At 42.0% G+C, this 22,658-nt stretch overlaps 1 protein-coding gene across 2 annotated transcripts; it reads right to left on the reverse strand.

The window, feature by feature from the left end:
* Nucleotides 1-12,583: 12,583 nt before the first annotated feature.
* On the reverse strand, nucleotides 12,584-20,879 carry pcdh18a (protocadherin 18a). Of its 2 annotated transcripts, none has more exons than XM_029440820.1 (4): nucleotides 18,005-20,879; nucleotides 17,253-17,308; nucleotides 16,421-16,593; nucleotides 12,584-14,267 (listed from the first exon to the last, which is right to left on the reverse strand). In XM_029440820.1, exons 1-4 carry the CDS (start codon nucleotides 20,483-20,485, stop codon nucleotides 13,453-13,455), a joined length of 3,525 nt encoding a protein of 1,174 aa, XP_029296680.1. In that variant the 5' UTR covers nucleotides 20,486-20,879; the 3' UTR covers nucleotides 12,584-13,452. The 2 variants fall into 2 exon arrangements, with proteins under 2 accessions (XP_029296680.1, XP_029296671.1); XM_029440811.1 differs by having other exon boundaries at nucleotides 17,253-17,341.
* Between the last annotated feature and the right edge of the window lie 1,779 nt (nucleotides 20,880-22,658).

Here is a 22,658-nt window from a genome sequence, read left to right on the forward strand (position 1 = left end):
AAACAAGTCAGATTGTATAGAAGTCTGTTAGAAATTGACCCTACATCTAACTTGATTTATTACCTCAGTAAACATTTTCCTGATGAGTTTATGGTCTTAACTGCTAGTTTCCACTCTTCTTCAATACAGCATGATAGTCATTTTGTAATTTATTTAGGACATGGCTACTTTGTGATTGACAAGTCGCAACAACGGTGACCTGTCAATTTGGATGGGATGTAGCAATGCGTATCTGTGGCACTGTGTACTTAAATAGACGTGGACTTGGTTTGGGGTATTCTAAAACTTCAGTGTTCCATGTTTTAATTTTAGAACGACCCTATGACCGTGTGTTTTAATCTCTCAGACAGTTTCCTGCCCACAGCTCAACATGGGTGAAATTGCTTCACCTCCCCTGTAAATAGTTGAACTGACTGGAGATCAGGACCTTAGAGAGCCAGTGGTTGCAATACGCAAAACACCTCCCGTCTCTCTCTCTCTCTCCAAACACAATTTCATCAAATGAGTTTCAAGATTTGTATATATACATCACCCCCATTTACGTGTGTCTGAAATGTCCTATTTTAAGATGTTGACAAACAGAGACGAATTAAATAAAAGTAGATAATAAAATAATAAGATTTAGCCGGGGGGCCATGGTCCGTCAACCCAGTTTCCCCAGCGTGACACAAATAAGTTTAATGTCCTATTCGGTCCACGTGTGAGTAGAGCTGCTCAGTGTCTGGAGAATTCACGGCGAGAAGAAAACAAATATCCAAGGGTTAAGAAGAAGGGTCATTTACACGAAGACGCCAACGGAAATGTCCAACTAGAGAGAAGAGTAGATTTGGGGAATCTGGTTGGAAAGGAACAAAATTGTCAGACAAATTCAAGGAACGTCAAGTAACTTGGTTGTTTATGACCAAACTACGAACCCGCTACGTGACTGCAGTGTAATCCATGCCATGTCCTGCCTCCTGCACTCCTTAGGATGGCATATTTGAATGAGAGAAGTATATATAGTGCAGTATGTATTTGTGTAGCATGGAGGCGAGGTTAAGAGCCTTGAGGGATAATGGAAAGGTAGAGAGATGTATACTGGATGACAAAAGAGCAACAGGGATTTAGGGGAGGGATATGTAACTGAGGAACGGCAGGTTGGGGTGGAGGATTTTTTTTTTTTTGGAGGGGGGGGGGGGGGTCAGGGACGAAGTGGACTAGGTAAGTGAAGGAGAGAGAACAAATTGAATGGGAGGAAGAAAAAGGGGAAGAGATACTGGAAGAGACAGATAGTGAAGACAGAGCCACTTAAGGATAAGGGTGGAAGAGAGGGTGACAGACAGTGAAAAAAGAGAGAGTAAATTGACTGCCGCATGTCACATGGAAACAGTCCCTAATTGGCCAATCAGCCAACCCCAGATTGAGCCTGCCATTTTCTCTGACACTGCAAGAGCACCTGTACCACACTGACAGGCACGCACACACACATCTTCAAACATTACACCTGCCACCATTACCACCTCTTCATCTACTCCCTCCATTTCTGACATGTGCTTTTACGAAAGATCTCTGACAGCAGGGAATTGACAAAGAGGGAGAAGAATAGAGGGATGTGGAGATGGTGAAAGAGAGAAAGAGAATGCTTTGTGGGTGGGTGTAAGGTGGAAGTAAGTCATCAGCTTCACTATTCAGCTGCTCCCACCAGCAGGGTAACCTTTGTATGTGATGTTAGGAAATAACTATTGAACATGTAACATTTCAAATATAAATGTCCTGTCCTAAAAAGGTGTCATGATTTATTCGTGGCGAACTTGTGGAGGAGAAATATCCTCTTAACGTCGGTGCAATAAACTGTTAATATAATCTAGTCAGAGTGAGTCAAACTTGTAAGAAAAATACATTGTATTATCACTCTATGTATGAAAGCTTGTGAAACATGTTTTTTTTCTACCTTTTGGGCCAATTGAGTTCAGCGGAATGATTTGATATTATCCCTTCATGATTTTGTTCTGGTGAACATAATATATTATAGATCATAAGAGTTTCATGTTTACAAATCCACGGAGCAACATTAGCATTTATTTGGACCAAGCCGTCCTTACCGAAGAAATAGCCGGATAGTTAAATTTTTGTTAGGCGCCGACCTCTAGTTGCTTTATTAATTATGACAGGACCAAAGAAGGAAATCAGTTGATGTAGGCTGAAGAGCGACAAAGTCCGTGAGGGAAGGAGGTCCGGATGGATGGCTGGGTCAGACAAACACAAGACTTTCACCCAACAACGGGCAAAAATTAAACCCGGGAATTTCAATATAACTAAATTGAATTGAAAAACGCACCAAACAAAAGAAGCTGCAGCCTCACAGCAAGCTGTAAACTGCTCTCCCCCATACTACTCCAGTGAATGACATTAAAGCTTCTCAGCCTCACTGAACTGGAACCTACCACCTGCCCAGGTAAGTATAGGGCATTTTATTTTTTACAACATCCTTCGAGGGCCATACTAATTATTGAACGCATAACCTCTGTGCAGTGATAATTGCACAGCAGTGGTGGAATAGTCTGTTCCGAAGTGCTTTAACTTTATCCAAATGCACTCGTCCTTTCAGCTTGTGCAGTTTGGCATGTCTCGTGCTGTAATGGCGCTCGAGATTATTTTTCATGACCGCGAGCGCGTCCGCACAAACTAGGCACACTGGCCTTTTACTTCCACAAAGAAATCATCGTCCGTCCATTTCTCCTGGAAAGTGCGACATTCTACATCCACCTTTCTGTTTTACACTCGCCACGCTGCGTTCACTGATGTCAATGACCGTCTCATTTAATATTGAAGTTTGACATGATGTGACCACGTGATGACACGTTCCACTCGTGTTGTGTTCAATGACCCTGACCTTGGCCAGGAAAAACAGTCAGTTTTTTGGAGGGGTTTTCTAGTTCATTTTTTGCGTGTGTTTATGAATTACCTCGTGGGCGGATCAAATGGTCTCGCAGGCCGTACACGGCCCGGAGGTTCCCCGCCCCTGATGTATTGTCACCTATCCATACTAATGAGGACACAACATATTGTAGAATGTCATTTACTGCAGAAGTATATGACCTGTCTTTCTACATCTCTGCGTGTGCAGCCCCTCCCTGCGAAGAGGACGTAAGCAGCTGATCTACGTCAACATCCCATACAGAACAAAAACAACAATCCTATCAACCCAGTCAACAAACAAACTAAACAAGCTTGTGTCATTTACACACCTTAAATAATAATGTATCAAATACACTGAAACATTGGACTGAAATTAACAATAAGATGACACAAAAACACTGTTAATGTTGGGGACCAGTGAAAAGGGAGAAAAACAACCTGTTCACACATATGTCATGGATGCTAGCTGGAGTCGACACATCAAAGATATATGTGCGACATTGTAAAACATTTGGATATTTTTGAAATGAGAAACCCATCTTTAGTAGCTGTTTCTGGGAGGTGTCCGCCTTTCCCACGAGGGATTGCAATTATGTGTCTAGTCCCAAAGGATTTACAGGAAATAATTCATGCATGTACTGGACATAATGTGAAACACAGCAACTGGTACATTTAGAAGAGGAAGAAGAGGAAGTCTAGTTGTGGTTGACTGAAAAACATTTTATTTTTGTTAACTTAACTTTGTTTTACCATTCATGTTTGAAATAGGGCATGACATATTCCTACAGGTCTAAATAATGCAACAGCTGCGAGTTAGCATGTTCGACATGTGCTCTAACCGGCAAAAACATCACAGACACCTCGACTATTGTCTTTGTGCAACTCAAAAACATGTTCAAAATAGCTTTGTGTGTTTACTTGACGAATACACAACACCATGCTCGAGCTGTAGTAGAACATGAAGAATCCTCAACTAAACAAGAGAGAGGCGTTGTAGTGAGGTTGTTTAATTCTTTGCTATTGGGAACACACACACACACACACACACACACACACACACACACACACACGCAAAGACACGCACGCGTATAGGGTTGATTTCTTGCTAAGAATGAGGCAGTACAAGCAGACCCAGAGCTGCTGTGATCTCTGGATAAATGGCCTCTGGTATCACTTTACTCCTCTGAATGTATGAACACACAAACACGAACACACACACGGACACACACACGAACACACACCACGGATCTCCATACAGCTACAAAGGTTGACCAATAATTTGAAAATACAAGGCATAAGCACAGATGCATTCTCCTCCCTGTCTTCACACACACACACACACACACACACACACACACACACACACACACACACACACACACACACACACACACACACACACACACACACACACACACACACACCAAAGGGAGATGAATTACTCAGTGAATGGGATCTGACGTAACCCATAGTGGAAGTAGGTCACATGGGGGGAGACAGGTCATCAGGGAAATAACACTGCAGTTGCACTACCTTTCTCTCTGTATCCTTCTCAGTATCATTATCTTTTTTCCTTCTCCACACTCATCCTCCCCATCGCCTTATTTTTCTCTGTCTCTTATAACACTTCAGTTTCAATTATTTTATCAGCAGGACTACTAAACGGCAATCATGTTGCTAAAGCTGTATTCATAATGTTCAATTCCAATACAGAAAAACTGTGTAGAGATTGCGATTGCAATTATAGAAACTGATTATTTCATGAACCTGACTTTGGTAAAGATGCTCTCTTCCCTCTGTGTCTCTGGCTGTGAAAACACATTGTGTCAGTTCATTTGCATTGAGAGTCGAAGTGAAACCGGATCTTTCGGGTTCAGTTTCAAAAGTGAAAAAACCTCAATCAGAAGAAAATTTACATTTGCAACCAGAATGGCACTCGGAGAGCGCAGACCTCGCCAAGGCCAATGGTGCATTCACATGCTCCTCGGGTGGTCCTTTTTCCCCCGAGTTGTGAAGTTGTTCTTTGGGCTTCGGTGTGTTCATGAGATTTAAGTCCGAATGTGGAAACAACATGTACGCTACAAGGAAGATGTGTTGGGTTTTATTGCTCATAGTGTTTAAACAACACTTGGATTTCTGTTTCCGAGTTTTTGTTCCAACTTGAGGATGGCGTTCACTGGAGTTTTTGCAGTCGAGAAGTCATATTTCCAATTATTCCGACATCCTATAAAGGCAGCACAAATGTCTCGCAATGTTAATGAAAGTGAAACGTAATTTGTATAGCTGCCCTGTGATACCTATCCAATAATGTGAATCAAAATGTTAATGTTTTCTTCCTTGGCTCATTCTCCAGACTTTTTCGATAATCCTGCTGACAAAAAAACAAACCAAACCGAAAACATAAGCACTTTTGCAGAGGTAATAATGCATTAGCCTACTAAAAACTCTAGAATGTAGCATGAAGTTTGACATTTTTGGAAATACCATAGGCCTATAAATGCTTATTCACTTTGACATCCTGTCTATTTTTAGGTTTAACTGACACCATTTCCCACAAGATCTTCACAGGTTAAATGTCACTAACTTGACAGACTGAGGCCAATCAAGTAGCCGTGGCCATGGCTACGTAAGGGACACATTTCTCTAGACATTAGAGGTTACAGCTAAAAAGTTGACCTTTGAAGAGAGGGGAAAAAAAGTAAGTATTACACACACTGGTAAATATTTATGGAAGCTGTAGTTTAAAAAAACAATGCTAACAAATGAATCACCAAGGATTACCATTCTAATAGCAGGTGCAGTAGAAGGTATTGATTTGTCTTTAAGTATGGATAGTAAAACCCCAGGACTCTGTCACTTTTTCAAATGAAAGAAGCACTCAGTGAAAGATTGCATTGAGTTACAGGAGCTAAGGTCAGTACTTCAGCTCTCTGTAGGGCCCGATCACGTTCACATTCCCTGGGTTTTTGGTTTCTTCATAACAAACATGACTTTTTGCTCTACTCTGTCTCTCTTTCATGCATTTTTAAAATACAGGAGCAACCTGAACCTGCATCAAAATACATCCTCACCCTCATTATTCTGTCTTTCTAATACATTCTTTGTTTTTTACTTTTTCCCTGCATAAAGTCAGAACCCACAACAACACCTCTCCTCCAATTCCAACCCTCACACACACTGACACACACACACACACACACACACACACACACACACACACACACACACACACACACACACACACACACAGGGCTGACTAGTGTGTCTATATGCATGCAGTAATTAAGCCATCTGGATATCAAACTAGCTAGTTTAGCCTCGGGGTGGAATGACAGCAGTGGTGTAGTATGTGTGCGTGTGCATGTGGCATTCATTGTGTATATGCGGTGGGTCTATTTGATGTGGCATAAGGCCAAGCTACTGGCTGCAGCAGTAAGATTCTGTCTTTACTCTCTATCACTCTGCACTAATCCAATTGTCCAAAGAGAGAGACAGAGAGAGTGAGAGGGAGAGCTTTCTATAACTGGCTGCTCTCCAATTCTAAATGGGAAGCTGTATGGGGATATCTATTAGAGGGTGAGAGTACAGCAAACACACATGCAAAGACCCACACAAGCTTTACACATGCTCATAAACAAGCACTCTTTCAAGCACATTATAGCCACAACGACAAGCCCAAGTGCACGCTCTCTCACAAGAAAAGAAGAACATCTCACAAGTCCTGACAGCATGAAATCAAAGGGGACAAAAACCTGTAGTTGCATAAACTAAGATGCAATTAGAATGACAAAATGACGAAGGCTTAACGCTTTATTGTCTCTCTCTCTCTCTCTCTCTCTCTCTCTCTCTGAAACTCCTCAGCAACCCTTGTTGATGGTGTGGTCGCATCTTGAGGTCTGAGCTTACCCCCTGTTGTTGGAATACAGGTCCCACAGTGCCATCTGCTGGACAAATACTTTTCTAATGGCTTCTCAATACAGTCAACCATAATGGAACATATGATTCATTCAATAATTAGGTCGTGCATGTACATTTTTAATGTATATTGTGAGAATGGTTGAATGGTTTACATTGCAAAAATATGTTCTGATTTACAAGAACAATAAATGCATGTTTATAAAAAGGTAAAGGTAAGAATGCCCTGCTTGGTCTATCGTTTTGCATCTTATTATCACGTAGAGATCATGTAAGACTAGTCTTAGTAAAAGATGAATGTGCAAGTGATTTTAATTGTATTATGAGTATCAAGCAATACTAGTGTTTTGCAATGATTTTAAGCTGTTTATTTGAATGTGTAGTTACTTGAAGAAGAAGAAGAAGAAGAAGAAGAAGAAGAAGAAGAAGAAGAAGAAGAAGAAGAAGAAGAAGAAGAAGAAGAAGAAGAAGAAGAACATTTAAACAACACACGGTTGTTTGGATATTTGATTCCAACTCCAATTTCTTCTTGATGCTTTTAAAATGTGCGGCAATGACTGCTAAAATATTTACTATTTCAGTGGAGCCGTTGCGATGCAATGGTTTTATGATTGTTGAGGTTGGACAGTTTAGCCCGGGGGTCATAAGAGATTCATTCAGCAGCCTGCAGCTCTATTGGCTCTGCAAAGGGCCGGCGAGACCCGCCAAACACGCATCTCCTTCAACTTCGCAAATTATATTGGAACGGATCAATTGCAATGCTAGAATTACATAAATATATTAATTTTACTTGGAAACTATATATTTTCATGTAGAGATACAAACTCCATTGTTAATTGCTAATGTCACAGATTTAATTATGTTCCATTTACATCTCCTCAGATACACATTTTTCAGTGTTATTTTTATACACTATTATTTAATGGGAAATATTCAATTATGACAGTAGTTTTGTGTAAGTGTTTCCACGTACCTGTGGACATAGGTTGAATACACAGTTTTCACATTTTATTTTATTGGTTTAAGTGGGTTAGTGGGGAGTGAAACTTACATTACATTACATTTCATTTAGCTGACGCTTTTGTCCAAAGCAACTTATAATAAGTGCAAACAGTCATTAGGATACGAACCTACAAAAAGTACATTACCTTCAAATAGATGAAATCCTTTAAGTGCAGAACAATAGCTTCAAATAAGCCAAACCAATGTAAGTGCTACATACAAAGAACATAATTGTTTTCATTGTGAGTACACCTTTTTCAAGCAGACATTTAGACAGGTGGAACTAATAACGTTGCTAATTGCATTACATGCTGTATAAGAGCCATCGTTAATGTCATTAGTGACGCTTGTGCTTTTCCTGTCGCAAGTCAAAATGTCGGTCTGATTCTATATTTTCATTTTCTTTTAAATCTTTTTTGGGGAAAGGCGATATTGCATAATTGTTACATAAAACAATTTTTTATTTGAATACGCATATGCAGACAGAAAAAAGCAGAAACTCAATCCTCTGGAAACCTTTCAGTCCTCCATCTTCTCGGATTATATATCCGTGTATACCCTTTAATATATACAGGTGTACACATCTACACACATACACATCTGTGTTCACCGCACACACATATGTATATATACACATATATATATATATATATATATATATATATATATATATGTGTATATATTTATATATATATATATATATGTGTATATATTTATATGTGTATATATTTATATATATATATATATATATATAAATATATACACATATATATATATTTATATATATATATGTGTATATATATATATATATATATATATATATATATATGTGTATATATTTATATGTGTCTATATTTAGGGATAGAGAGAGAGAGAGAGAAAAGATGAGACACAGAGAGAGGAGAGAGTGGAGAGAGAGAGAGGGGGATAGAGAGAGAGAGAGAGAGGATTACACATAATATATATTACACATTATATATATATATATATGTGTAGATAGTTTATGTGTATTATATATTATTATATATATATATATATATAAATATATAAACATATAAATATATATTTTTATATATTATATATGTTGTATATATATATATATATATCTATAATATCTATATACACATATATATATAACCACATATATATATAGATATATTATATATATATATATAATATATATATATACACATTATATATATACACAATATATATATAATTATATATATATATATATATATATATATATATATACATATATGTTGAAAGTGACATCATAACTTTTTACCGCCCCGGGTCAGGTCTCTCTGGCTGCCAATTTTCATTGAAGCTGCATGTAAATCCTCTTTCAACAGGATTATCATGCTGGTGGACAAGAAAGCCCCTGCAAAACATGAATGAAATTAAAAAATAATAATAAAAAATAAAAATGATTGCAGAACCAGCCGACTAAAAAAAACAACTTTTATTGCAATAAATCATAAAGCTCAACCACAAAATGTTCAATATATGTACATTATAATTCAATTTCATACACCCAGTGATACAAATAGAGAAAAAGAAACAAGATACAAAAAAACCTAAAGACAACAGGCTGGAGACAGAAGGAAAAAATAAAAAAGGAAGTAAATAAATAATAAAATATATAGTATATGAAATTTCTTAGGCAATAAGGGATAAGACATATAGGCTAAGGCAGCTTTATCACAGTGACTTGTTTTGGTACACACAACACCTGAGCTCTGTTTATATTACAGGCCTGCCAATATCCTGTTTCCCTGACACTGAGGGTCAGCGTTGTGTGTTTGACTTCAGATGAGAGCCGACTTGATGTCAGCAGAGTCTATAACCCTGCACGACAGACGGCTTCACCTTCTTAATTTCCTGTCATAATAACAATTGACACATTTTGGAAGCAACTGAGACGAAGAGGGAGATTTTTTTAGGGTTAGGCTAAAGAAATATGCAAAGCTATAAAAGGTGTGACTTAATTCTAGTGAATGAATTCTATGTATTCTAATATCTATGGGGACACCTGGCTGTGATATGATCAGAGAGGGCTGCAGGGATTTAAATGTGTGCGTGCATGTTTGTGTATGCAGGGGAATATCTATGGATGTGTGTGTGTGTGTGTGTGTGTGTGTGTGTGTGTGCGTGTGCGTGTGCGTGTGCGTGTGTGTGTGTGTGTGTACGCGCGTGTGCGTGCATGTGTGTCTCAACAGACAGATGGACAGGCAGAAATAGCCAGAAGATGAGAGCGATTTATGGAGAGAGAAGATGGAAGAGAGCAGCTTTCAGAATAAAACATGAGTGAAAGGCAAGAAGTGAGACTGACAAACAATTTAACGGTGGATTTGCTAAGACAACAATAAGCAGGAGTTCATTATTCAACATCATATCAGTGCCAACATTGTATTTGCGTGAAATTAATTACCTGAGTGGTAATAAATGAGCACAACAGGATCTTTTTTTTCTATTACACACACCATTAACCTATGCCAAGGAAACGTGTTGTTGCTAAAGATCATCCATCATGCATTGCACGATCTAAGTTTGAAATGACACACACTAATTATAATAGCTACAGCCAGCTAGCTTAGCATAGCATCAAAACTGGAAACAGCTAGTCTAGCGTACGAGAAATTAAATGTTAATTAGTGAGCTTCAGATTTTGTCACCTTTGGGCTGTAGCTTCATATTTACTGAACATATATGAGAGTTTTTGAACTATTGAACTTTAAGAATATTTCCAAATATGTTGAACTTTAAACCAGTTAAATCACTTTTTAATTTAAGACCAAGAGTGTTAGCGCAATACTGCTCTGCTACATATATATATATAGATATTAACATCTAGACACTACGTGTTACATACATGCCATCACTTTTGTCTCTATGCATTACATTAACGATTATTTCTGTCCATTGCACAGATTCTATTTATACTTCATACTGTGAAGTTTTGCACATCTTCTCGCCAATATATTGAAATTTCTGCACAAAACTACTAATTCTAAAACTGTCCAGTTCTTTGATTTTACAACAGATATAGTGTACATAGTATTTTGACGTATTTTTATTGTAACTTATTCTATTCATATTTATATTTTTTGACTTTTCTCTCTTTATGTTTGTTGTTATGCACTAATCCAGCAAAGGATGTGAAAACGTCCTTGACAATAAACCGGATTCTGATTCTAATAAAATAAACTTTTGGACTTAGGGATCTTATCTTAACTGTTTAGTAGCCATAGTTATTAGTGTCAGGACCTGCTTTAGGAAGACTGTTCTGAAGTCAATGTTTACATTAAATAAACTCTCGTAACTTTAGGATAACCGCAAAGCCGTCAAACTTTCCCTTTTCCACCAGGTCGTATTATCTAACTTGTTTAAGTTGCATGGCTGCTCTTTTATTGCTTTTACACAGCAAACTAACTGTGAACGGGAGAACTTCTTCACTGCTCACATGCTTGCAGTATGGCAAACCCTAACGATGTGTTTAAGGACAAAACGCACATGAGTAGATATAAACTCTGCGACCAGCTTTGAAGAGGCCGAGTCTGCAATGTTTTTGCTCCATTTTCTGTTTATTTCAATGTTTGTCTCACTAAGTTTCAAGCAGAAAAACAACGGTAGCTAAATTGTTTAGCTCGGCGAGATGAGAAAAGTATTGTCTGGTTGCCAGGAAACAGATATAAAAGTTGATAAGCGATGTAGGATGGAGTATTTCCGAACCTGAGATAAGATAGTTATTTAGGACCAAATTAAGAAACCCCTTATCTCGGACTCTTCTTATCCACACTTAAGATAGGGAGTTTCTGTAATTCGGCCCCAGGAGGTTGTGCTAATTCAGCACCTAGCATTCCTCCTTCACACACACACACACACACACAGTCACTGCTTATTGTTTATTGAGGCTTAGCCTCTTTAATGATGAAGACAAACGAGCTCATTATGAAGTGCTTGCATGTGCCTGTGAGATTAAGTGTGTGTGTTATTCACCTTGCGTCTGCCGCTCTACTGTATGTTCTCACGTGTGTGTGTGTTTGTTTGGCGGGTGTGAAAGTTTGTGCTCGTGTGTGTGTGTGTGTATGCAACTTCTAACCTTTACCTTGTTAAAGCTCGGTCTCACAAGGTTAATTGCTTAATACAGCCTGGATTGTTGAATTTTCCCCACTTTTAAACACAACTCAATATTCTATTGTCTCCTGACTGTGTGTGGGCAACTGTGGGTGTTCTCACTCATGAGTGTATTAAGCCCTTATGATCATCATCAGCAGAGTGAGTGAGTGCAAGGGAGGGGCTCACTACCCACACGTTCTATTTATTTGTATTACCAGCCCATATGGCTGCAGTGTATAATATCATGCTTTTGATTTCTCATCATGTGCAGCTATTATCAGACGCTGTTCATTTGCTAAGCGTATTTACCATAAGCGTGATGCTGTCATGGATGAGAGACATCGAGACAGACTCTGAAACTAAATTAACGCCTAAGTGCATTTTAATCTAAAGAGATCATTTGAAAATAAATGTACAGTTGATGGCATGTTTATTAGCAGAGTCATGCATGTGAATTGTTGTATAATGAGGATCGGGGAGGGTTTCCCTAGAAAGCACACAGCAGGTTTTGACTGTGCATACAAAGGGCGCTGCAGTTCTGATGCTGGACGTTAGGAGGTGCTAAGACACAGGGGGGCAAATGGATTCATTTAGTGAGGGAAAAACATATGAGAAGCAAATAAGGGAAAGAAGAGATGATTCCAGCCTCTGTTATGAATCCCTCCACTTTATTTATCACCTAATGGTCACAATTTCACCATACAAAACCAACTTCCAACATGGAACTGCATTGGAATGTGAATATATTTTACACACACACACACACACACACACACACACACACACACACGCACGCACACGCACACGCACACGCACACGCACACACAATACCAAAATTAAATACAATTGTTTTTTATAAAATAAACGGCCGAGGAAAAAGAGACACATTAAGTGATATTAAGACATGCAGTGACAAATATAAAAAATAAACATATTTTTTTTCTGTACAAACATACATGGACACATATAAATATATAGAAGTAAAAAAGAGTGTATTTTTAAAATACAAAGGTCAAATTGTACAGTTACATTCCATGATAACAAAACAGGAGACCTACTGTAGCACTATATTCAAGTGAGTTTGCCTCGTTCCACACACACTGTACAATACTGTACACTGTAATAAGCAGAAATTAGATCACACAACTGTTGGTTCCTCCCTGCGGAGTCTGTTCACGCTGCTGTAAACATTACAAATGAAGAAAGCGTACAGTTTTTGTCGGCGGATTTCCGTTTGAAATCACTCATTCACACAGCTTTCAGAGAGACGGTAATAACAACTGAGCAATCTGTTCTTGGAGCACTCGCTTTGATGCCTTTAAGTCACCTCAATCACAACTTCAGTGCCGTGTTTTTACTTTTCTCCGCAAGTCTCTCAGCACTGAGAGGTAACGAGGGCATTTGGTAAAAAGTAAACAAGACGAGCATTACAGTGAACAAGAAAAACAGTCATCATGACGTTCATATATGTTGGCACAAAGAACAAGAAATGTGAAACCATGCTATGCCTCCTCTCTAGTTCTGCCTGACGTCCTGCAGCAGCTTGTTGATCTCGTGCACCAGCTCGCTAGCGTCCATGCCGGCATCATGGCGGCTCTCGCTGCGCTTGCCGCCCTGATGGAAGACGCCTTCGAAGTCATCTTCCTCGTAATTCTCTGGGATTTCCTCCATGGCTGGCAGCCATTTGAGGTGCGGCGGCTGTCCGTTGGTAGAAGTAGAAGTGGACGTAGAGGATGAGGAGGAAGAGGAAGCGACGTGATTGTTTCCAACTGATCCACTTCCAGGATTTAGGTAGTGGGTATTGGCCGCCCACGCAGCCACACCTGGGGGGTAAGCTGGACCTTTCCCGCCCGGCAACAACCCTCTCCGGTTGTCCTGAGGAACAGTGTTGTTACTGTGGTTACCTGCAATGTTGCCACCACGCCCACTTCCTCTCTCAGTGGTCGCCGAGGACGAAGGCGGGCTTGTTTCAGTGCACTCCGTGTACGAGTCCATATTAGGGGGGAGGAGTCGCTGGAACACGGAGTTCATCTCTGTGAGGAGGGAACCAGCCCCTCCTCCTGCAGCCGCACAAGCATCGCTTCCTTCTCCGGCGACAACTCCCCCCGCCTCTTCGCTCCCAGCCTCCTTGCCGAAAGTGGAGAAGCTCTTGCGGCGCTCAGAGTCGACGGAGGACTGGTCATCATCGATCTGGGGCGGCTGGGAGGACTCCTCCCCGGGGATGTACATGTTGTTGCGGTAGTCGCAGGAAGCAGGCGAGGAAAGGGGAGGCATCCAGCACTGGTCAGAGTGTCCCAGGACTCGACATTCATCCGTGCACAGTCTCATAGCTGATACAAAAAAAAAAGGACATCGAAAGAGTTAGGAGCAGGTCCAGCTGCAGAAAACTTTTTAAAAAGTGTATGACATGTAACTAACAAGTAGCTCTGATAAATCATGTTCAAAACTCCGGGGTAGACTGCGGTAAGGAGGGTAGTGTTCTCTCTGTATCGCTGTGCTCATAAGTTTCTTGGAAATAATGTCGGGTGAGAGGACCTTACAGAGCAGCTGTTGAGCCTGCCATGTCTTATGCCAACCCTTATGAATACTCCATGTACATAACTTTTCAGTCTTTCATTAACATCAAAATCACAGCTCAGCGTGGTAGTGGTTAGTTTCCTTTTGCTCATTATCTCTACATATTCCTGCTTGGAGGGCCAGGTTGGTGATATTTACAGCTTACAGCACTAATTCCCGGGCAGCGCCAGGTATGAAAACAGTCACAGGAACTAGATAAATAAATGAATAATTGCAAGATCCTTCCCTAATGGCATTACAGGCAGATGTTAATGTAATATGTGGCTGCTCTGCCAAGCATGCCCGCATCTCCAGACTATACGTGGCTGGGGCAGAGATTTGCTTGTTTAGTTATTTTATCATATCTACCATGAATAGCCACATTTGCCCATCTAAATAGAAAAATCTAAACAAATTAAATCTATTGAAGAGAAACAAGGATAATCCTCCCTCTCGGCTTATTATCTCCTTCCCATCCCTTTTATTAGCATAAGAGATAGAGGAAGGGAAGGGGAGGTAAGAAGGGAGTGCAACACCTCCAAGTCTTTCTCAAAGGGAGAACAAAAAAGAGATACAGAAACACTGCCCGTGTCCACCACCCCTCCCTTTGCCCATCTCAATAAAGATAGAGAATACATTAACAAGTACAGAGGAGCTCTCAGGCATGTAGGAGAGTGAGAGAGGGACGGCGTAAGTGAGGGAGAGAGAGAGAATAACATCATTCTAAAAGCAATTACTATGAATTCTCCTCAGTTCAGACATGAAAGCGCACCACTGTCACTCACCGTGGGGGTAAAAAAAGAGAAAGAAAAGGGAAAAAAAGGAAGGAGAGAAAAAAAAAAAAAACAGCACACTGAGACGCATACCGATGAGTGACAGGCGACTCATCTCCGCTCCAGGGAGGATTTTACAGACACGACTCCAACTTAGGGGCAGATAACGCACACACACACACAGATACACACAGCAACACAAACAACCAGACACACTGTAACCTCTCTCAGTTTGATAACAAGCGTGGAAATGAGCGCTGTGTGGAAGAATGGGGCTGAGTACAATGGGGATTGTGTTGGCAACAGGGTAAATGGAGTGGCTGTAAAGGCAGGTGTACAGACAAATAATGGGCTTAGGCCTGCCACTGTTCATGGATCTGAAATGTGTCAGGCAGGAGGTACCCAGGCTCTGGGTGTGGTCTGGGGGAAGTTAGCTGAGGGGAATTCACTGCGTTAATTTTGGGCTCAGAGAAAAAACAATCTCAATCTAATCATTTCTAAACAGATTGGGAACATAAGGAAGCCCTGAGAGGCAAGTGAGGAAACACAATTCAGAAGATCCATTTTGTCCAAGTCTGATCTAAATAGTTTTCTCTCCTGTGATTTCAGAACAGGTGGAAAAAAAAGGTTTTGCCAGGATTCAGGATGCCAGGATTTTTCTAAATCACTTTTCTTTTTTCAACTTTGAAGACAGGAGAAAGAAAAGTTTCGGCAAATGTTTGTTGTTGTTTGTAATACACCATTTTGGCCACAAGAGGCTAAAATGCGCCACATGTTCTAAATAGGACTAAAAGCATTCATGCATTCTTAAATGTGAATTTTCTTTTCTCCATGCACATAACATGCTATCACAAAATATATGTACCTTGAGTTTGGAGTGTAAAACACCTGTTTATGTTTTACCTGGTTCTTAAATCATAAAAATAGGAGAGAAAACACTTAGGATCGGTTTTGCAAGGTACGATTAAACTGAAGTGCGACGTGATGTGTGACGCTGAGGTGATAGTTGAGTGTGAGGTGCTGCTGTTAGGTTTGCGTCTTAGCTGTGAGGAGCCAATGTGGCAAGTCGTGGTAAGGAGGGGGGAAAGCTATGGGGGTAAAGAGTGGAGAGCAGACTGTCAGGATGGGGAGTGTTACATCAGCAAAAAGCTCACCTGGGTGGAGTCGATGGTGCATTTCGAGGTGTATAAGGTCAGAAAAGCCCTCCCCCAGCAGCAGTCTGTCCACGGGGGATTCCCGACCCATGTCACAGTCACTGTCCCCCGCCTCGCTGTCCCCACGGCCACTGTCCTTGAGGCTGAACTTGTCCATGTCTTGTAATGCATACCTGAGGAGGACAAAAAGAAAAAAAAGATCACAAACACATATAGGTATCAATCAGTCGGAGATATCTGAAAAACAATGTAGCAAGTAGACATTGCAAATACAAAGCCGGAAGCATTGTGTTTTGCTGATAGACTCAATCTGTCCTCAGAGGAGACTTATGACAAAGAGATCCATCATATAAAACTTTAGGCTGCTTCTGAAATCCGTCAAATACCTAGACAAGCCTTGGCCCATAAATCCTGTACGCAGGTAGATCCCATCAATAAATCTATCACAACAGCCACTAGGGGCAGCAATAAATCCATCTCCCGCAGATCATAAAGGGAGATTATGATGAAAGTAATGATGGATGCACGCTTGACAACGTGAGCCCAATTCTTTTTTTAAGAAGAGAAGTACCGAGAAAATTGTTGTGACATTCAGACAAATGAGTGGCATACTTTTGAACTGAATGACATCGGTATGACAACAACTGGAATATGACAAAAAATAAATGTACACGCCATCAAACCATGATCTACATGTAACTGAGCAACTGACAGGCACAACTTCACAATAGGTTGTTGGAACATGTAATACACAATGAAGAACAAGTGGTTTGAAAAGTAAACAAAAGATAATCTTTCAGGGGAGATGGACTGAGGGATAGGGGTAAATTACCTGTAGCTCCGGGAGTATTTGTTGCCACGGAAACTGGGTCTGGGCTGGTACTGGCCCTGATGGAGCATGGACAGAAGCTGTGAGACTTGCTACATCCAAAAAAAATAACAAAACAAACAAAATAAAACAAACAAAAAGAAAGAAATGATAAGGGGGAGATGAATAACAGATGGGAAATTGAGGAGAAGAAAAAAAAGAAGGGAGACAACACAGAAGACAAAATAATGGATGAGTAAACACAAAATGGATGATGGAGAGGCTGCTGAAAATGGTTGAGACAAAATGGATGATGTTAAAATAAAAGGTAAAAAACAAAAGGGAGTGGTGGGTTTTACATGAATATGGAGACGTATGACTGAGGGGTGAGTCGTGTGGTTATGATGACGGGGTGCAAACAAGGTAAAGACAAAGACACATCTATAATCATCAACAGCTTTAATGAGTCACTTTGAACTAGGGGGCAGTGTTGATTAAATCACTGTCACACGTGGAGATGAGTTAATTTGCTCAAACGGAAACAGCTGTGTGAAGATGAGAAGGCTAGTTTGTGTGTGAGTGTGTGACTGAGAGAAATAGTGTGTAAGTGTGTTTGAGTGAGAGAGAGAACACTTGAAAAGGGTCTGAGGGACCACATTTGAAATTTCTCAGAATAATTTACTTGTTGTTGTGTGTGTGTGTGTGTGTGTGTGTGTGTGTGTGTGTGTGTGTGTGTGTGTGTGTGTGTGTGTGTGTGTGAGTGAGTGTGTTCTCACCTCCACTGGTGGAGTTGCATGCGCCAGTTCCAGGGCAAAGCTCTCTGGAATGTGATTGGATGAGATGGTAACCAGGCTGTTGAGCGATTGGCGGCTGTGGTGATTCTGCCGGCTCCCAATCTGGGCCCGGTCCATGGGTGGCGTGTCTGACGGGGAGCGGTGGTGAGCTCTGATTGGCAAAGTGCCGTTCACCGTGGGAACCAGGGTGATGTCGCCTTTGTGGATTTGGCGCGATGGCTTTTTGGGATGGTGCTGGTGGGTGGATTCTGCCACCCGGCAGTTGTACGAGTGCCTCGTGTCCTTCTTCTCCCGGTTACAGCGGGCGGCAAACACCACCATGATGACCAGGAGCACGGTGCAGATGGCCCCTAGGGAGATGATGATGATCAGGGATGCATCGAGGGAAGACTCCACCTGGTCCATCACCTGGACGTGGTTCTCGTAGAGGGTGATTTTCAGCGCCGCCTTAGTGCTGAGGTTCTCCCTTCCCTGATCTCTGACCACAACCGTCAACTCAGCGTGCTCATGGGGGAAGTTCTCCAAGCTGGCATTGGCATGGATTTCACACGTTCTTGGGTCAATAATGAAGAACCCCTCCTCGTTGCCACTGACGATGGAGCAAATGAGCTCGGCATTGACCCCTGTGTCTCGATCAGTCACCCTCAGCGCGGTTACTAAGTTTCCGGCCTCTGTGAACTTTGACGCAGGTACGTCAGCAGTGAAGTTCCACAGTTGGGGGACCACGATGACTGGAGGGTTGTCATTCTCATCCAGAATGTTCAGAATAACTGTGGCATTGCTGAACAGCGGTGGTTTTCCCGCGTCTTTGGCTTGCACAACAAACGAGATGCGACTAACGTCCTCGCGATCAAACGTGCGTAGTGCGTAAATGGCGCCATTAGAGGGGTCAATGGTGACGTAGGTGGAGATGGAGCTCCCGTGAACAGAGTTCTCCATGATGGAGTAGCTCACCTGTCCGTTGTTGTCCAGATCAGGATCAGTGGCCATGATGGACGTCAGATACGCTCCAGGGGCGTTGTTCTCAGATTTAAAGATCTCGTATTGCCCCTTCTCAAAACGTGGCGGGTTGTCATTTTCATCAGTCACATGCACAGTGAAATGTTTGACAGTAGAGAGACTGGGGGTCCCTCTGTCCTCTGCCACCACCGTCAGACTGAACTCTGACCTCTTCTCTCTGTCCAGAGACACATTGGTCAAAATCATGTAGTTGTTCTCGTAGGACTTCTGCAGCTTAAAATATCCTTGACCGTGGAGCTTACACTCCACCTCTCCATTCAAACCTGAGTCCAAGTCCTCCACCCTCACCAACGCTACAAATGTGTCCAAAGGAGAAGCCTCAGATATATAAGCTGCGTCCCCATTCCCCTGAGAGGACATGAGATTGATGCTGATGTCCGGTTTATTGTCGTTCACATCCACCAGTTTGACCAGGATCTTGCAGTGAGCTGGCATTGAGTTGGGACCCATGTCCTGCGCTTGGACATCGATGTCGAAAGAGTTAACGGCCTCATAGTCCACGCGCCTCATGAGAGTCAGGCGGCCGCTGTCGGGGTTAATCTTGAAAGTCTCCATTATTTTGGGGGACACGTGACTGCTGAATGAGTAGACTATTTTAGCGTTGGTGCCTTCATCCGCGTCAGTGGCGTTTAGGTCAATTAGCAGAGTACCAACAGGTGCGTTTTCTGGGAGGTTAATGACATATGATGACTTGTCAAAAATCGGGCTGTTGTCATTTGAATCGGAAACACTGATTTTGAGGAGGGTAGAACCTGTTCTCGGGGGAACGCCTCGATCAGAGGCAGTGTATTGAAGTTCATACCCGGATTGCACCTCCCGGTCCAGCTCCCTGAGCACCACGAGCTCTGCATATTTAGCACCGTCAGTCCGGGACTGGATGTCAATCTTAAAGAAGTTGTTAGAATCTAAGGCATACGTGTACAGTGAGTTCTCCCCGACATCGGGGTCTGTGGCGCTGTCCAGGGGAATGCGCGCACCCACGGCCGCGCTCTCAGAGATCTCAATGGGGATGACGGCGCGGGCAAACTGGGGTGCGTTGTCGTTGATGTCCAACACTTCCACCTCGACGTGAAAAAGCTGCAAGTGCTCCGTGGGGAGCGTCAGCACGTCGAATTGAATGGAACAGTTGAGATTCTTTTCGCAGAGTTTCTCTCGGTCAATTTTGGTCCTGATGCTGATTTCTCCGTCCTGCTCGCGCACGGTTAGGAAAGACGAGCTCCCCCTTTGCATAGCTCTAAAGCGCAGTGACACCGAGCTCGGAAGTTTAGCCAGAACATCCGCCACATCTTCTTTCAAACGGGCGATCACCGTGCCAACCTTCTGCTCCTCGTGAATCTGATATTTCAATGTCTTACCGGTGACATGTTGTGTCGCCAGCGCAAAAACAGCCACAACTTTCCACATTCTTGTCATAAATAGTCCTTTCATTTTTCCGGGTTGCATTTTTCGTGCAAGTCAAAAACAGATCCCAAAAAATCTCCAAAACGCAGTAAAGGTCAATCCCAGTTTTAACTTACTAAATGTTGTGCTCCCTCAATCAGCTGCTGCATGTCTCTCTCCGCGGAGCGAGGAGTGAAACACATTCGTTTGCTAAATGTATTCTCGCTCAAGTTGTTCTAATTTCCATAAAACAACACATTAATGTCTTTTTATCGGTCCTCCCTTCTCATACAGAGATGTTGCGCCCACTCAGTGTGCGCGAGATGCAGAATGCCACGGAAATCTGTGCGCTTTTCCTCCCTCTCTTCCCTGTGTCTGCTCTTTGCGCCGTGCGCTCTCCTTCGCTCTCTCTCTCTCTCCGTTTGAGCTGCCTCAGTACACAGACTTGCCCAAAATAACCCGCCTCAAACCAACTAGTTGTACATCAGCCACGGCCCCCTTTTCACATGCCGGGAAAGACAAACGCTTCTTAATAAATCAAAAGCTGGCTGGTGGCCACTCAAACTCCAGAGGAGAGGAGAAGGAGGCGCAAGAGGGGAGGCAAAAGAGAAAGTGGGGGATTACAAAAAAAACACCCCGCCCTGTGGGGCTCACTCACCCTACTTTTTAGAGTAACGACCATGCCCTTACAATGGACAAGGGAGAAAATAAACTCAAGAAGAAAAAATTCATTCAAAAAGCGTATCCTGCTGTTTTTCATTGCTATTAAACCAAAGGAAGGTTTACGAGTACCTCGCTTCGGGTCTGTTCCCCCCAGACAGCACGGAGACGCATAGAGTCTAAATAATCATTAGACAAACATAAAGTCACCTCAATCACCAGCAGTGTCACCCACCACCTTTAAAGCCTTGATAGGCACACTTTTTATATATAACACATAACCCAGCCCAGCCATAAGCAGCTGACTGACGCACTGGATGCATGGCATTACTGCGTATGCATGCCTTATAATGTATCTGGTCTTTTTTATGAAATTTCAAGTGGCAGCTGACTCCTCTCTTCTTCATGCACAGGCACTTTGTAGTAGATGTTTTGAGTGCAATATTTTTTTTTCACATGCGTCTCATCTGTGGCTGTCTATGGGTGCAGAGTATAAGCCGGGTAAGCTGTGTAGCGAATCGCGTTGAAAGGCAGCCGGACTCTAATGAATGCCTTTAAAGAGTTGGTCACGCCAAGGAACAGCTCTGTCCCCGTGCACAAATCTGTTCAACATCACTTCAAACTCCCCGCAGGATGGAGCTTTTTTTTGATAACGAGCGCAGCTTCCAAAAACACACCAGCTTGGGCAGGCATTTTTTTTTGTTCCCAGAAAACTGAGTCTCGAAACAGATAAATGATGAAATGCAATGAGAGAGAGGGAGAGGGAGAGAGACATCTAAAAGGTTTAACGAATGTGCACAACTGGGACGGTGCATTCTGGAGACCATCTGGCACGGTTTGTTTGGCACCAGGACCCGGTGATTACAGCCGACCAAACAAGGCTCAAGCAGAGCCCCAAAACCCCACACAACTGCGAGGAAATTAGTTGTCATGGGGGATAGTACAGCACCAAATAGCTTTCCCCAGAACCATTCACACATTTTGCACGCGTGCATGAGCGTGTGTGTGCGTCAAACAGAGACAGAAATATGGAAAAATGCGCTCAACTAATAAGGGCTTCAGCTATTGCAATAACAGGTTCATAAATATTCAAATCCAATACTATAGTAGGAGTTGGAGATGAGACGCAACTGTACGTGACCATCTGGAGCAGAACTCCAAGAACAAGCTCCCCCTAAAGAAGACTGAACTCATAACTGCCCCGCTCACCCTCACTGATCGCTCAGCTGAAGTAATTTCCCAGGCAACACTTCCAGAATCACTTTTTCGAAGACCATAATTAACCTTAAGAAATAGATAGATACAGAATCTGCAAAAACAAATGAATAATTTACCACCAGCTGCTACCAACTGGCTGCATGAGGAATGTAATACAAAAAACATCTCAGTACTTGATGATGTTATCCATTTGAACCGGTTTACTCAACGTGGGCTGATCTTCTAAGGCTTTCTGCTGCATTTGTCTGAAAACAATATCCTATTAAATATTCCAAAACGTGCACGGACACCAACCAGAAGCGCTTTTTTTTTTTTAAACCCCTAGCCATAAATTGGCGGAAAACCTTTATTCCCGATC

The sequence above is a fragment of the Cottoperca gobio genome, chromosome 1 (assembly GCF_900634415.1).
Source record: "Cottoperca gobio chromosome 1, fCotGob3.1, whole genome shotgun sequence".
In the NCBI taxonomy this organism is placed as follows: Eukaryota; Metazoa; Chordata; class Actinopteri; order Perciformes; family Bovichtidae; genus Cottoperca; species Cottoperca gobio.

What these genes read in the sequence shown, in the direction of transcription:
- pcdh18a (XM_029440811.1), bottom strand. Translation starts at nt 20,485, where the DNA reads ATGCAACCCGGAAAAATGAAAGGACTATTTATGACAAGAATGTGGAAA. An exon ending in ATGCAACTCCACCAGTGGAG is followed by an intron (nt 17,342 to 18,004) that starts GTGAGAACACAC and finishes TTTTGGATGTAG; the next exon opens with CAAGTCTCACAGCTTCTGTC. An exon ending in GCACCATCGACTCCACCCAG is followed by an intron (nt 14,268 to 16,420) that starts GTGAGCTTTTTG and finishes TTTTTGTATCAG; the next exon opens with CTATGAGACTGTGCACGGAT.